Source organism: Mesoplodon densirostris, chromosome 1, assembly GCF_025265405.1.
Source record: "Mesoplodon densirostris isolate mMesDen1 chromosome 1, mMesDen1 primary haplotype, whole genome shotgun sequence".
In the NCBI taxonomy this organism is placed as follows: domain Eukaryota; kingdom Metazoa; phylum Chordata; class Mammalia; order Artiodactyla; family Ziphiidae; genus Mesoplodon; species Mesoplodon densirostris.
This window is the reverse complement of record NC_082661.1, coordinates 75,352,382-75,369,507: the sequence shown is the minus strand read 5'-3', so window position 1 is coordinate 75,369,507 and position 17,126 is coordinate 75,352,382. Positions and strand designations below refer to the sequence as shown.

The 17,126-nt window shown below is 47.5% G+C and overlaps 1 protein-coding gene across 4 annotated transcripts in view; it reads left to right on the top strand.

Annotated features, from left to right (window-relative positions):
• LEF1 (lymphoid enhancer binding factor 1) overlaps positions 1–8,072 on the top strand; it is a 121,589-nt gene extending 113,517 nt beyond the window's left edge. For all 4 annotated transcript variants that reach the window (XM_060104759.1, XM_060104744.1, XM_060104751.1 and 1 more), the window contains one exon: positions 6,890–8,072. In XM_060104759.1, coding sequence (XP_059960742.1) covers positions 6,890–6,969 — 80 coding nt within the window. In that variant the 3' untranslated portion in view covers positions 6,970–8,072. The remainder of the gene's footprint in view (positions 1–6,889) is intronic.
• The last annotated feature ends 9,054 nt before the right edge of the window (positions 8,073–17,126 follow it).

The window sequence follows — 17,126 nt, the reverse complement described above, 5'->3', positions numbered from 1 at the left end:
CAACTGTGGCCACAGCAGATGGTCACACAGTACAAGACAGCTGTCGGGGGCTCACCGCTCCCACTGGGGCTGTGTTGGCATTGGGATAATCAAGAGGGAGGCAGGCTGCAACCCAGCAGACGTCCACCACAGCTCACTAATAAGCTGGTGGCTGGGCCTGTTAGATCAGCAGACAGGGTGATTTTATCTAGGCAACTGTGCGTTCGTGAAGGAACTGGGAGAGGATCATACATACGGTGAAAGCTTTTAAGATCTCTGTTGTGCTGCAGTGTCCTTCCCATCAATTCTTTTCCCCTCTTTCTTTAATGGTCAGAAGAGCTACAATTGTGTTTCAGTTGCCTTGGGAAACAAACAGGGAACTGGACCCTTGGCTAGCAAGAGTGATCACGTGCCATTAAAAGATAATAGTAGACGGAGAGAAGAATGAGGCTCATCATTACAACCCTCTTGAGATACGTAATATTTAGTATTGTTCATGAAAGCCCTATGAAATTCAGATCCATGCTATTATTCTAATACTTCAGAGAATAAAAAATTATTTTGGACCAATTTAGTTTGACAGAATGTTTTCTCACTGAACCATCCAGAACTTGAGGGAAATCATCCTGGATAACGGAGTTTCCCAGAGAACTCCAGGTTTACCTCTTTAAGTATCAAAACATGTAATTTTTAATTTTCACTCTTGTGAGTGCACCTCTTTCTTCACCAGAGTACATGAAAATTAAATATTACTTAATGCCTCATGCCATTATTCTACAGTGTAATGTACCATATGGTAAATGGTAACAAGGAATTGATGCTATTTGACCCTTCTAGATGACCCCAAATAATGGTTTTTTTTTAAAATCTGCTCTTTTTTATTTATTGTGTCTTCTTGTTCTGTCTAGGACTGTGTACCCCTCCCCTAAAGTAGTTTTCCTTCTCATCCATTTTGTAGATTTGGGAACCAGAAAACAAAGCTTATTTGAATAATATATACATTAAAAGTAAACAAGGCCTGAGATGGCGCATGGAGGGTGCTCTTATTAGGAAGGGTAAATATGCTTTTTTTTTTTTTTTTTTTGGCTTGAATTTCTTGATAACTACAGTGAGACCTTGAGGCCTTCTCACTTCCTCCTTCTCAGCTGTGTCCTTTGGGCCTGAAGCTGCCAGTCAACAGACCCAGAGGAGCAGGGTGATCCTGCCTAGAACTATCTGGGAGCCTTAGCAAAGTCATTCTATTCTTTTCGACAGAATGAGGAGAAAAAAAACGAAAGCCCCTCAGTCAAACAGTAGTGCCCGCTTTTTTGCTTAAGTCCTAAGTCAAATCTAACCTGAAGTTTTCTAAATTTTTAGGTACAGTCTCCGTAAATATAATGACAAATTTTTTGCTGCCCTCTTGGGATTACTTTTCCCAGCTATCAGTGTGTTTCTGCAGACATTCTATTTTATAGGATATTTTGTAATATTTCATGAGAGATTTTCCAGAATTCTCTATTGGTCGTAATTTTCCACCGGAAGTTCTGTAAATAGTATAAATCTTGCTTTTACTCCCTGAACATGCTGTGTGAGATTGGAACAACAGAAATGGAACTAACATTTCTGGACCACGTATCCTGTCCTGGGTGCTCTAATAGAAGCCTCTCCATCCCGTCCTTGAGGCAGCCCTGTATGGGGAGGGATCTCTGCCCTGTTTGAGGGATGAGAAAACGTCAGTAACTTGTCCAGGGCGACGTACGTGGCTGGTGTGCAGCAGGGACAGGTCCACACCTGGCTCTGTCTCTCTGTAACTCAAGTCTCCACCCACTGCAGTAACCAGCATTCACTGCGCCCTTTCAGATGCCAGGTACTTACCAAGCCTGTCACGTGTTTTATCTCCTTTCATCCCCGCAACACACGTGATGAGGTAGAGCAACTTAACTATTTCCATTTCACAGGTGAGGAAACGGGTGTGGCGTGTTCAAGTAACTTGCTCAGGACAACTCTGTCTTCAGAGCTCATGCTTAGAACCCACAACGCATTGTCACCTCCCTAGACTCGTACTACATGACAGTAAAAAGGAAAAACACACAGAAGTGTGTGCTCATTCTGTTGCCTCATTTTTAGAAGGTGAAGTTAGCATTTTTAGTGCAGGAGAACTTGTAGAGAGAAAGGTGAACTGGATAAAAATTTGGAGGTGGGTAGATGCGTCTCCATAGTTACTGTCCTCCTGAAGCACTTTAATATACAGAATTAAAATGGGTTTTGAGGGTCTCCGATTCAAAACTTTCCGCGAGAATGTTTCGGTAGTGTTCCCAGCAGAGGTGAAGGTCTAGTGGGTGAGACCTACACTGGGAGGCCCAGCCAACCGATGGTGGTGTACGTCCCCACAGGCAGACACAAAGGGCTGATCAGGAAGAGGAACCATCAGCTGCAGATGGAAACCAGAATTTCCCCCTCGAGCAATTTATCAATACTTCCAGGCCTGCCTCAGCGTCATCTCGGCATTGCCGAAGAAGTCTGCTTTCACTGGTCACAGTTATGCTTTGCGTAACCGCACGGGAAGGAACCGCACAGATTCAGTGACCCTGCCTCGGTCTGTATAACCTGGATCCAAGCCCGGGGCCAGTGACCCCTTGTCTCACTGACCCCTCCCTCCCTCCCTCCTCCACGTTCTGGGGATCATCTGGTGTCAGAGCTGTGGCTGGCGACTGGGGGACTGACTAGCTTGATACTGGGACTTCAGGACTAGCTCAGCTGTAGAAAGGAGAGTCAGCGCTAACCTTCCTAACCACGCGTTATCATCTCTTCTTTTTCTCAAAGACTGGGTAGTACTTACTTTCAAAGACCTGAAGGTGGCCTTTGTAGGTTATACTTTCAATCTTAGAGATTTAAGTTTCAAAGTTACTTTCTTAGGCCCTTTGTTCTCTCACCCTGCTTTCAAACAGAGCATAGCCTCTTGGAGTGGGCAGTGGTCCAGGTGGAGACCACCTCCACCTCCGCAGTGCTGCTGACTAGTGACGGGCACGGCAGGCAGGCAGGCAAGGAGAAGCAAATAAGTGATAATTTAGGCCCGAGGTGTGCTGGAGAGAACTTGGATTTAGGGCTCAAAAGCTAATCCTGCCACCTGTAGGTTGGGTGACCTTAGGCAAGGCCTTTCGCCCCTCCTGCAGTGGGATCCTTCTGTGTAAACGCGCTGCAGTCAGCGGAGCTGTCGTGATCGCATGACGTCTTGTCCCAGCGCCTGGCACAGCAGCGCTCAGCGCACGTCGTTCTTCTTCCTTCCTCCTCACCAGCTCCTGTGACCCGTGGGGAGCCAGGAGGCCTGGGGAGTCTCTAGGGGCCCCTCCCACCAGCCGCTAACAACCAGATGCCTCAGTTCCCTCTAGGACAGCAGGGCCAGACCAGCTCTGTCGCGTTCGCGTCCTGCTCTGGAAGTCTGCTCTCTGCGTCCATCCACAGGCGGCTTTGTGCGGCGCAGGAGTTCACGCCCTGAGATGGCGGCTTGTGTCCGTTTGCCCCAAGGTGGGGCAGGAGAACTTGGGCAGTAGGCGTGAGGCGGTGTGTGTGCTGCTGTGAGGAGGGCGATCTTTGCAAAGCCCCTGCCTCTCTTCGTCTCTCCCAGGCTGATCTCTGATACTCTCCCCTCAAATTTCACATCATAACTAAAAACACTTTAAAGTTTCCCACTCCTTGCTATTAACATTGGGGAGGCGGAGGGAGGAGCTCTTACTCCAACCACCTTCCTTTCGAGTTACTCACCATTTCTGAACGGGGAAGTGAGCTTACAGGCATGGCTCCAGCTGAGCCGGTGGGTCCTGGTCACGCGTCGACCCTCGTCCCACCCCCACCTCGGCCTCTAATGGGCTTGTTTCCGCAGCCCCTCCTGCTGGGGGCACAGCCTGGGAAGGGGGCTGGGCCGTAGGACCTCAAGGATATGGGCTGGCCCCGCGCTTGGCTTACGTTTGCACGTAAGAAGAAGGAATTTCCCCTCTCCCTCTCTTCACATCTTTTGAGCCAAGGCCTAGAAGGCCCTAATGCCTCGGTCAGTGCTGGTCGTCTTCCAGACGCAGGTCCCTCTTGAAATCTTGAGATGTCCCTTTACCGCTTGGGCTCTAAATAAGCGACTCCGCCTGTTTGGGTTCCTGCTTCCATTTGGTTAGTGGGATATTTTGTCCAGATTGGAGTCTGGTCCAGGAGAGGAGCTTCCTGGGTTTCAGCTGGACGGTGGTGGGGGAGGGCGTTTTCCTGTGCTTCCTTCACACCCACTCAGCAAATGGCCCACGTGGTGAGTGCCGGCGGAGGGAGCCCAAGCCTGACGTGTAAGACGGGCCTCCGAGCTCCCTTTGAAGCGGGCGCGGTAATTGCGGCTTTGATTACACCGACTCCACCGCTGGGCTGGGCTGAGCTGGGCTGCGCGGGGCTCGCCTGGCCGGCCCAGCTTCAGCTGCAGCCCCCCCGTGAAGACTTAGATGTGGGAAGTCTCCAGTCTCCCGAGCCTCATGCCTGTGGTTTCTTGAAAAGAATCTTGATTTGACCTGTTTTATGTCTGTAAAGCAACACTGCAAGGCTTTTTACCCCCATTTCTCCCATCTGGGGGTAAGACTGGTCTGCCCTGGTGACCCTATATTTTAAAGGAGCAACCAGGTTCAAATAAGGTGCCTTACTTGATAGACAGTTTCCTTGCCCACTTATTTAAATACTAGCTACACTATAAGGAGAGCATCCCAGGTGGGGAAGAGTCGCTTTTTGGTTGGCAGTTGTACAGAGCACCTCTGAAAGCAGCTTTTCAGGAGGATTTCTAAGAGGACACTACGATAATGAAACAACAGTGGGGAAACGGGAGACTGTAGAAAGCACTGGCTTTATTAGGAGATGTCGAAATTCTTCCCAGGGAAGCGCGTATTATCCTTGTGAAAGATGGCCGCTCTGGGCAGCCGGGATCGGGTTAGTAATTATGTTGCTATGCTCTCAAGAAGCGGGGAGGAGGCGGCACTTTGGGTGCCGTGAGGAGAGAGGACGACTCGATGAGTGGTCAGTGCAGGAGAGTGGAGGCCGCCGCAGGGCCACGCGGGCCGCTGACCGTCTGACTTCGGAGGCAGCCTGAGGCTGGGGTGGGCACGGGTCCCAGCAGAGGGACAGTTTGTCTCCGTGAGCAGACAGGCGCTCCTGGCGGCTGAGGCCAGTCTGTCCTGAACCACGGCACTGGTGTCCAGCTGCTGTGCGCTCCTGGCCCGGGGCTGCTCGCCATTCCCCACCAGCAAAAGCAACCGGGACCGGGCCTTTTGAGAGTCATGAGCCCAAGCACGGTGTGACTAGGAGTCTGCGGGCGCCGCCTTCACCCCCGCCCGGGCTCTGCTTCTGTCTCCTTGGAAAGCCAGGGCCTTTCGCAGCTCTTCCATCCTCCTGTGTGAAGCATCTCTACTCTGCTTCAAGTTTAAAAACCACAAAGCTGTAGTGTGGTTTTCCTATTAAATGGGGGAAGGTTAATTTTGCAGGAGAATAGGAATTGAAACCGTCATTGAAGACCTCATTCTGTTGAAGGCAACATTCTGTGGCTGATTTCCTCCCATTTTGCTTTTGCTTGTTTTGTTTGTTCACTAGCCACCCGGGTAAACAGTTTCTTCTCAGCTCTGGTAAGTCATTTTGAGGGACAGCAGCGGTGGTGGTTGCCGTGATTCTGACGCTGCTAACACGTGGCTGGTAAGAGCCCTAATAGCAGGGCTCACTCTGTGCCCCACACTCTCTGAGCCCCTTAGAGGCATTGGCAGAGCCCGTCCTCACGGCTCCCGGGCTACAGATCCATCTTCTCTGAACAGCGCGGTGTAGACTGTAACTCGCTACCCAGAGTTGAGTTTTCATTATTAAACTATCTCAAAGCTTCCTTTTATTTCTCCTCTAAGATGTCTTTCCACTGAAATAAAAAGCATAAAGGAATGCACTCCACTTTTTAGAATTAATTTTTTTTTTAAGGAAATGTCTGCTAATAACAAGGACACTGCAAGCACAAAGAGTTGAGATGCGTCTGAGGTGCCAAAGACCCAGGTAGAGTAGGTGCTTCCCTGCAGCTGGACGAAGCAGTCTCCCCAGGTGCGAAGCAGGGGAGGCGGATGCTCTCCAGAGAGGAGTTGACCTTGGAGATGCTTTCACTTTCCTTTTGTCTTTGTCTCATCTTGTTACAATGTTATATTTTATTTTTAATCACTTTTTAAAACTCAGATTATTAAAGCTTTTGGGATTTAGGGATTCTCCTTTCTGAATGCTCTTACAGCAATATCTTTAAATACTTGTTGAGTGTACATTCCAAGGCTAACGTTAGAGATCCTGGTTGTTATGAAGGAAAAAACTCTTGAGAATTGAAAAGTCTAAGATTGGAGAAGCGTATGCACCTCAAGACTGAATATGAGCGGACACAGACCATCCCGGTCACAAGGGGGGCTTGTTGTAGGAGTGTGAGGGGCATTGACTAACTTGCGTGTGGTTTAGTCTCATGTAAAATCCTACACTGGCTCCCCACAGTGGACTAAAAAGACCAAACAAACACTTTAGAATGACAAGTCTTCCCTGATCTGGCCACTGCCTGCCATTACGATTCATGTTTGGCCATTCCCTCCTGATGTTTTTCCAACAGATTTTTTTTTTAACCATGATCTAAAGTATTATGTGTATTTCACATCATAACCCTGTACATTTATGTACATATACATGGAACCAGGGTAAACATTTCAGTAAAGTACACTTATTCTCTAACATAGTCTGAGGATTTAGGGCTACCATAGGGCAACCTCTTTTAGCCATCACCAGATCAACAACGTGGATTAATTAAATGCAGAGATCTTAATAAGACATGTGCTGTATGAAATAGAGGTTAAAATCTGTAAAGGTCTGTGGCAAATTCACATTCACAGTACTTTATTTGTTCCTTCTTGAGGTGGAAAACGAGGCTCATTCCCAACGTGCAAAGCCAAGGCAGCGACCCCGGGACCTCTCCTGGAGATGGAAGCTTGTTGAACACCCAGACTGTCTCCACGGCTTGCCCAGTCGACCCCAAAGGAGAAATGACACCAACTTCACCCTGAGGTCACTGCTAGAGACGCTGGTCCATAAAGACAATCACTGCCAAACCCCCTTTCATCTACTGCGAGAGCCATGTTCCACAATAAAAAGCATACAAGGTTTTTCAAAAGAAAAAAAGCACATGAGAATGCTAGCAGGCCCTGGGTCAGCTGAGCAGCTTTCCTCCCCCGTCTCCGCCGTGCACTTCCCAGAGCATCCCGCCTCCGTACCTGTAACCTCCTGGCAAGGACAGTGACTTGGCTGCTTTTGCCTGCCCCGAGCCCTGGGAGCGGCCGAAGCACAGCCGTCAGCATCCCGGAGGGAACTTGTGGAAGAGTTCCCTCTTTGTTTCTGGCTTCATGTTTGTTTCTCTTTTCCTCAAGCTTTTATTTAACAGTGCAAAAGGATCAATCTTGTTTGCTTCTTTTTTTTTAAACTTGAATTTTTTTAATTTACACTTTTTAGTTTTAATCTTCTTGTATGTTTTGCTAGCGATGAGCTTTTTAAGTAAAATTGAAAGATCTGGAAGAGTTTGAAATGAAAAGAAGCCTTCTTCTTTTGAGGGATATCTTGTCCGCTAAGGGGCTTCTCGGTGAATTACCTGTAACAATAGTAGCCTGTCTTTGTAAGGTGTCCGATAGAGCTAAGTAAACGTAACAGCCAGTCCACTCTGTGGGTAGCAGTTGGCAGTCCTCTTTCATTTTATTTTTCTTATGATCTCTTCTCTTTTTTTTTAATGGTAAACCTTAACAGTTACTTTCAGCAGACCAGTTTGCAGTGAATTTTCATTTCTTTCCTTCTCACCCCCTTGTTGTAAAAAGCCCAGCACTTGAATTGTTATTACTTTAATTGTTCTGTATTTGTATCTGTTTTTATTAGCCAGTTAGTGGAATTTTAAGCCAGTTGTTAAAATGAGCATTGATGTACCCATTTTTTTTTTTTAAATAGCAAGGCACAGCCTTTGCCCAAAACTGTCATCTAACGTTTGTCATTCCACTTTGAGTTAACGTGCTGAGCATTTTTTAAAAAAAGCTTTGTAATAAAACATTTAAAAACAAGTCTTTTTTTTTTTTTTTTTTAAAGAGTGAAGTTCCTGATAACCTGCAGTTGGTAATGGTGACCTAAATCCATAGGCCAGGCCAGAGCTGGTGTGTCCGCATGATGGGGGTGCTGCCCGTGAGGCTGCCTCGGGGACAGGCCCACACCCTCCCCCCATCTCCAGGCCATGCAGTCCGTAGGGGTCCTCCTGCAGCCTGGAACCCCACCTCCTCCTCTCCCACGGGTAGGTGGAAATCAGGGCAACAGGATTCAGGTGAGAATGATTCTCTCCCTTCCTGAGAACCCAGACATCCTCACGGGCTCCAGCCGGCGCCACTGCAGGTGTGCTGGTGCATCCCGTGATCAGAGCCCATGGGTTCTCAAAACTGGGCTCCCCGAATCAAGGTATCCCCGTGCTTTAACTCCCATTCATCTCCCCAAAGTCAACATTTTCCCAATTTTGAGTTTGAACTCCATAATTCTCCCTTAAGCATTTGTTATACTATATATAGGCTGGTATCGGATTTAGTAGAACCTCCGTATTTTAAGTTTAAAACATCAGCATTTCATGGCCTTCCACAAAGCTTCCACAGTCCATTGAGCTAGTCTGAAAACCACCGACACCACTGATCTAACTTCAATGTCTTGCTGAAATTCTAGTTCTGTTTCCTTTTTTCAACCTTCACTACAGCTGGAGAACAGCTGGCTACCATACTTGTAATAACCCTCCACATACTGTACTTGAAGATTGCCATTAAATCACCCCTCAAATTTCTCTTCTCCAGGCTAAGTAATCCCAATTCCTTGAACCTTTCATCATCGGTCCTTTAATCATTTTCATTAGTATCCTCTGGAACCTCTCCAATTCCTCTTCATTTAGTCCTAAACTTGAAGCAGGGGAAAATGTCTATTACGTTCAGGGGACCTACTTGTTAAAGGTTTCATATTCATTTGAAACTCTGTTTTCTTAACATACATGAACCAAGAAGTTAAAACTGTTTAAAGCTGCCACCGTGCTCTCTCCGGAAGTTAACTATAAAATCCGAGGAAGTGTAGGAAAAATCTAGGGTGTTACTTTTGGGGGGAAAAACAGGTCATAGCAACACATTGGTTCTTCTGAGTCTTAGAAAGAAACTGATGAGTGATAAAAGTCTGTCTGTCAAGTGAACAGAGCAAGGATAGTTGTGAGACTTGAGCCTCAGCCAAAGCCTACTCAAGTCTCCTCTCCCTGGGTTCCTCCTCCTCTACGTTTTTATGATGCAAAAAACGGGTAAACAATATTGAAAGAAATGGGTTGTTTGAATCCCCCGGGCCACAACTTGGTCCCTCCTAGTTTTCTATTCATATTTCCTCCAGAATAACTCTTCCTAGATAACCTGGATGTCGTGGCACGGTGCTCACTCCTGGCCCAGTCTTTCCAAATCCTGCTTTCTGCAGGCAGCAGTTTTGGTGAAAGGAGAGTCCAAGAGTCCCCTGAGAGGCACACACAGACCAAGGGACATACTCTCCTGGGGCGACGGGGCGGAGGGACTCCCCTCCGGCCACTGCTTCTGTTTGCTCTTGCAGCGATTCGGCTTCAGCTTCCTTCCCCGCAGCGAGCTCGAGGCCGGAGCTTGTTGCTAGAGGATGGCCAGCCTCTCTCGGAGGTCACAGCTGACGCACCGGTCCTTACCAAGCAAGGGGCGCTTTCGTTGTGGCTTTAGTTTGTATGGTTGCTGGCAACTACCTGTTCGGCTGGAAGGAGCCTTGGAACACCTTCACAACTATGGCTGTCCTAAATACAACAATTTTTTCCTCTATACATTAGGAAACTATGTCTTTTCCTCTAGAAGATTGAAACGATATGGAAACTTCTGGTCAGGGGCCCGCGAGCAAGAACAAGATGTCTGCGTGGCTTTCCTTTTAAAGGAGAAAAGTCACGAGGGAGCGACGCATGGTCCCGACAGAAAGGAGAAACTTAAATTCCGCACGACGTACTACTTGTACAGGTTGCTACATCTGCCACAGGATGTTATCTTTCATACACAGAAATTTTAAGAGCTGCCCTGTGAAGCCTGACCTCCAGGGATACGTACATGTATACGTGCACAAAATCTGAACCGCTTTTTAATAGACACTGAATAGTCTGAAGCATCTTAATAGAAGAATGGGATTCTAAATGCCTATGTATGTATTATGGGGAAAAAAAAGATGATTGGTTTTGTTGGCTATTACTTAGTGGATACCATTTTGGCAGCTGCAAACTTCCAAAACTTCTCCAGCTCTCTAATGCGGAAAACCTACATTGTCTTACTCTGCAGCTAGGAGTGGTTTTGAGGGAGATCGGAGAATATATCGGGTATACCAAGACAGCCAGTTAAAATAAACGTCACTAGCATGAATCAACCTAAATTAGAACTTGCCTAGCTGAAGAAAAATGCTCTTGTTGTTTACCGTCGGCAATGTTGCAGGCCAGTAAACCGGCGTTAAACAGAATTGGCCAATGCACTCATTCAATACCTATTTACTGAGTGAGCACCTGCCCATGGGCTCTGCTGAAATAACTGTCCACTAGGAAAACGTTTCTGCTGTTTGTAAGCTTGTTCACCACCTGCATTTGTTACAATATACAGGCATCCTTCTTCCTGAATAGTAATTTAAACTTTAAAAATCAGTTGCTTATAATGGAAGGAGGTACACGGTGGGGAAAGCCCAGGTTTGGAGTCGCATGGAGCCGGACAGTGTCTGCTGCGCCCGCTGCCAGGAGCTGTGCGCTTCATCCCTCTGCGCACACCCCGTCACGGGCTGAAGATCTCACTGACCTCCACGAACGTACAGCGAGTGGAAAATGAGAGACAACCCATACATACAAAATAACTAGCAAATTAAGTTCCCTTTGAATTGTTTTAGAATTTGTTATTAAACAGTTTCTTTTTTCCCCAATGTAAAAAAATACTTTGTTTTTGTAATGCCTGTAGCCATAGAACATATGAGCAATTTTCTTCTGCCCGTGGAAGCAGTTGGTAACCAGGCCTAACCACTCTGTTTTGGACCAAAGAGCAAGGAAATGGTTACACTAAGGGTGCAGAGTCTGGATTGTATCAGGTCATTTACACTGATGTGTTTATTAAATATTTTTCTTTATCTCATCTCTAATAGCTTGAGATGTTACCGGCTCAGTTAAATTTTGATCTCCATTAAATACATGGAGGAATTGTTCAAAAATGTATTATTTGCCGGATGGAATGAGAACACTGCCTACAAACAGACTTAATCACACAACTGTTGTTTCCCTTTGTAGTCACAGTGAGATTAATAGATTAGTCATTCTCTTCTCTGTTCGTAACTTAATTGTCTCAGAATTTGAACTCAGTAGAATCACTAAATTATGTTCCACACTGTAGTAATATTTTCTCCCACCAGGAAGAAGGTGCAAGACAACCAGAGTAAAACGGAGCCCCACAAATTGGCCTGTTGTTCTTACAGGTCCTATCAACGTTGCTCAGCTGGAGAAAGGCAACCCACGGTTTCAAAATCTAGCTCGCCCTCCATGCCCGGCTCTAGCCACCATGCAGCGTACAAAGCAAGGCTTGTGCAGTGCTTGCTGGGGGCTTAAAAAGCCCAGGGGTGCCTGCTGAACCACTTCATCTGTTCCCCGCATGCCAGCATCTGGCACAGGCTGTGCCTGCTCCGATTCCTAGGATCCAACTAGCTGGGACTCTTCTTTCCTCAGTGCCTGGTCTCAGAACTCCAACCCATCCAGGCGCCCCTTACAACAACTGGCCCATTTTCAGAAGACCTAAATAGACATTTCTCTAAAGAAGACATACAGATGGCCAAGAGGCACATGAAAAGATGCTCAACATCACTAATAGAGAAATGCAAATCAAAACTACAGTGAGGTATCACCTCACACCAGTCAGAATGGTCATATCAAAAACTCTACAACTGGGGCTTCCCTGGTGGTGCAGTGGTTGAGAGTCCGCCTGCCGGTGCAGAGGACGCGGGTTCGTGCCCCGGTCTGGGAGGATCCCACATGCCGCGGAGCGGCTGGGCCCGTGACCCATGGCCGCTGAGCCTGTGCATCCGGAGCCTGTGCTCCGCAACGGGAGAGGCCACAACAGTGAGAGGCCCGCGTACTGCAAAAAAAAAAAAAAAACCCAACTCTACAACTAACATTGTAGAGATGTGGATGGACCCAGAGACTGTCATACAGAGTGAAGTAAGTCAGAAAGAGAAAAACAAACATCGTATATCAATGCATATATGTGGAACCTAGAAAAATGGTACAGATGAACCGGCTTGCAAGGCAGAAATAGAGACACAGATGTAGAGAACAAACGTATGGACACCAAGGGGGGAAAGCGGCAGGGGTGGGTGGTGGTGGTGGTGGGATGAACTGCGAGATTGGGATTGACGTGTATATAATAATGTGTATAAAATAGATAACTAATAATGCTGGAGAGGGTGTAGAGACAAGGGAACCCTCCTCCACTGTTGGTGGGAATGTAAATTGGTACAGCCACTAGGGAGAACAGTATGGAGGTTCCTTAAAAGACTAAAACTAAAAAAAAAAAAAAAAAAAAAAAACCTAAAAATAGAACTACCATATGACCCAGCCATCCCACTCCTGGGCATATATCTGGACAAAAGTATAATTCAAAAAGATATACGCACCCCCGCTATGTTCATAGCTGTACTATTCACAATAGTCAAGACATGGAAGCAACCTAAATGTCCATCAACAGATGAATGGATAAAGAAGATGTGGTACATACATACAATGGAATATTACTCAGCCATAAAGAAGAATGAAATAATGCCATTCGCAGCAACATGGATGGACCTAGAGATTATCATACTAAGTCAGTCAGAAAGAGAAAGACAAATCCCGTATGATATCACACATGAAATCTAAAACATGACACAAATGAACCTGCCTATGAAACAGAAACAGAATCACGGACATAGAGAACAGACTGGTGGTTGCCAAGGGGAAGGGGGTTGGGGAAGGGATGGAATGGGAGGTTGGGATTAGCAGATGTGAGCTATTATATATCAAATGCATAAACAACAAGGTCTTACTGTATAGCCCAGAGAACTATATTTAATATCCTATGATAAACCATCATGGAAAAGAATGTGAAAAAGGAATGCATAAATATGTATAACTGAATAATTTGCTGTTCAGCAGAAATTACCACAGCACTTAAATCAAATATACTTTAATTTAAAAAAAAATTGATAGAAAGGAAAAAAAAAAAAAAAACGGGCCCATTTTCATGTGCTTTCAACCTGAATGCAACACGCAATATTGTGGCCACCACAACTTTTATTCTGAAATGTTAGGAGCACTGTGTCTATTCTCCCCTCCAGTCCTTTCCCCTGGAGCAGCAGGGATGGGGAGTTTCAAGTGGTGATGAGAGGCCCTGGAGCACAGAGTCACGAGGAGGCTGTGACGAACAGGGATGGGGCGGGGACTGCAAACAGCAAGCGCGACAGAGATGTGTTGTCCCCAGACCCCCTGGCACTGCAGACTAGAGTGACTTTAACAAAACGACGCTAGCACGAGTCAGCCCCTAACACATGCGAGCCTTAACTGGCAAGGGAGGACAACAGAGAAAATCAAGACTTGAGCATTCGTGACCTCACACAGGCCTCTGACCTAAGAGCATCGAGCCAGCTACCGGCAGAATCCCCCAAGAAACCCAGTGCTGAAAGGGCAGCAGACTCTCTAAACATCCCCGCGCGCACGTGGCTGGTTCCCAGCCAAGGAGGTGGGTGCCTTCGCTTAAGCTCTGCCAGCTGTGCGGGGCGGGGGTTGGGGGGGGCGGCAGCTCGGTACCGCTTCCCTCCCTCACGCAACACCTCTTCATCTGATGCCAGTTAAGCAGGTATCACCTGCGGGCCTCAGGGCGGACAGCCTCTGCTCTGGACTCAGAGGGCCGATCACGGCCCGGGCCCAACCAGGGCGTTCCCACTCTGCCCGCCTGGCCCCACCAGGAATCCATGGGGGACGGGGGACTGCCCTGCAGCTGTAACACTGAGGTGTTAGAGCTCTGGAAATCCCCCTCCCCAGGGGTAGGTGGCAAAACCTCCACGAGGCTCCAGAGCGAGGGCTTTCAGGGTTCGGTCCTTCCGACGCTTCAACCAGAAAACTTGGCGGAAACGCGCCTTCCTCCCCAGGCCTGTTTGGGTGGTTTCTCAGTTTCCTGTTTTCTAAACCCAGGATTTCCAAACGTGGTAAAGTGACCGTTTACGGGGAGTTCTTAGTCTAAGTTTTCCCTTATAACATGTGCTCGGCCGCCTGAGGACAGGCTACATGTTTCTGGCAGACTCGAGGCCTGCAGGCCGGCAGCGGCCGCAGCCCTTGCGCCTGAAGGCCTGTCTCCTGGCTCTGCCTTGACAGACTCACTAGGAGAGCCCGAACTTCGCCACTGCTTCTGTTCCTACGCTGCCCCCTTCCCTGACTCCTGCATGTGTTCGGCGAGTCTTGGGTCCCTCTCTCCTACGCACTTGCTTTCCTTCTGGAGTCCTGAATCTTCCACAGTCTACTGCCCACACATAAAACGGAACTCACCTGGGTGATGGCCGCCTCGCCCGCTCGCTGGTTCCTGCGTGCTTCTTCCTCCGGATCAGCCCCGACAGCGGCCCTCCCGAGGCTTGGGAGGCCCTTCTGGAGCAGCTGCGGGGTGGAGTATGGAACGCCCGCACTTATCTTTTCACCCAGTTGTCCCCGCAGCTTCACCTCTAAGACTCCCTTTCACTCAGCTCCCTCCCGCAAGTGTAAAAGGCTCCGTAAGCCTGCAGGTTCTGGGGAACCGTGGCTTCCTTCCAATGGGGCACAGAGGAGGGAGGCAGTCACGATCAGCCTATTGAGCCAGGCAATGAGCTCAACACCGGACGTCCATCATCTCATTTGGTTCTCAGAAGCTCTGTGGGGTAGGCCCATCACTGTGCTCATTCTGCTAGATTTCTCCAGAAGACAAGTAACCGCCCGCAGCACCACCGCCGCCTCCCCCCGCCCAGGCTAGGCTACATAGGTAAAGAGAGTGCAGCTGAGCACTAGAACCCAAGTGTGTTTAATTCCAAAGCCCACGGTATTAATCACTTATACCGATTAATTCTGGAACAGCTACTACATTTGGTCATTTTAAATAAAACACTGAATAGAATTAGTATCCATGATGGGTTTTTTCTGTCTTTCAGGAGTTAAAATTTGTTCTGTCATAGAAATAAAAACTGTGATTATGAAATCGAGTGATCTTAAAAATAGAATTTACACAATCAAATTGGGTTGAAAACGCAGCAATGCTTCCATTGTTCAAAGCATTTTTTGATTACTATTTACGTACCATCAATGCCTGTTTACAGGAAAATTAGTTCCACAAAATTACAGCCACACCTTGTATTTCTGCTAAGACTTAATTAGTTACTTAGGTTGAAATGTTAAAGGGATTAAAATCAAGACAAAAGCTTGTTTCAAATGTGTGACAACTATAACTTGAAAACTATGAGAGAAAGTGTAATTTGTGCATGTTGTATAAGCGGTGACTAACATATTAGTTTTACCTCCTCCAACAATTAATGGCTGGGTCTCAAATGAGCTTTTAAAAGCTGACATGTTAGAGTCAGAAAACTTACCATAGAACAGAACCCAGTGGGGAATCATTTTGTACCGCCAGATTTTATACTGTAGTTTCAAGATCTGTTCCTGCCTTACCCCCATACTGCATCAGTTAACAGTCCCCAAACTGGAAACAGACCTTACAACTGACGCCAAGAGAAGTTAGCCAGGACTTCCCTGGTGGCACAGTGGTTAAGAATCCGCCTGCTAATGCTGAGGACACGGGTTCGAGTCCTGGTCCAGTTAGATCCCACATGCTGCGGAGCAACTAAGCCTGTGAGCCACAACTACTGAAGCCCGCGTGCCTAGAGGCCATGCTCCGCAACGAGAAGCCACCACAATAAGAAGCCCGCGCACCGCAACGAAGAGTAGCCCCCGCTCGCCACAACTAGAGAAAGCCCGCACGCAGCAACGAAAACCCACACAGCCATAAATTAATTTTTTTTTTAAAAAGAGAAGTAGCCAACCATTGCCCCCTGAGAAACTACTAACAGTGAAGCTTATGGACATTAAAGGGCCACAATTTTTACTTTACAAAGACATCTTCAGAAGCACTAAAACTATCCTTCAGAGAACGCCATCTGGCTAAACATAATTGAAGTGCAGGTGATGGCTATGCTCAGAGGCTCACAGTCTTTTTTGACAAGCTATTTCATCCATCGTACAGCTTTCTTTTTAATCTCAAATTTTCATTCCTATTATAGGAATAAAAATATCACTAAGAAGGGAGTACAGGAGAGAAGAGGGGAGAGTATCCTCTTGATCTAAAAATCTAGTAATTACGTTCAAGATGTGACCAAACATCCCTGGGTTGCTGACTGGAGGAGAGTTCAGGGAAGAGAGGAGGAACAGCATCGGGGAAGCCAGGCCCACAGCCCCACCTGGACTTGCCCTCCCTCCTGGACAAGTGCAGCCAAACACAGTGGAGGCCAACCCAAGCCCCTACGGTTCCTGCTGAGGCTCAGTTTGCAACACATACCGCGGCAAACAGCAGCAGCCGTCCTGATTTGAAAGCAGAGGACCTGACTGACCACGGAGACCCTTCTTCCCACGGAGCCCTCGGCAGGCAGCAGCTGGGCTCACCCAAGAATGCAGAGATGGGGCCGAGAAAGCCGCTCTCTGCTCCTGTAAGAAGATGTTCAAAATTTCCTTCCCGGACTCAAACATGGCACGTGGAACAGGATTTTTGAAAATGATAAAGGAATCTTCAGAGGCCAGGTGTTCTGACTTTCTGGCAGCCTGAGTGAGCTGAAAACCGCAGCCAGAGAAAGGTGGCTGTGACCTCCACCCTCACCCCGGCAGGCTGACAGTCACCCTACTGAGTTCTCTCTTTTCTGGAATTCAGTGGTCAAGAAAGAGCCCTGCCATTTCCAAGACAAGGGCCCACATCCTGCGGGCACTCCAGTCAGAGAATAGAAAGAAAGAAAGGCCCCTCCTAAGCCCGGGGCTCCTGTCAAACAAAGGTCAG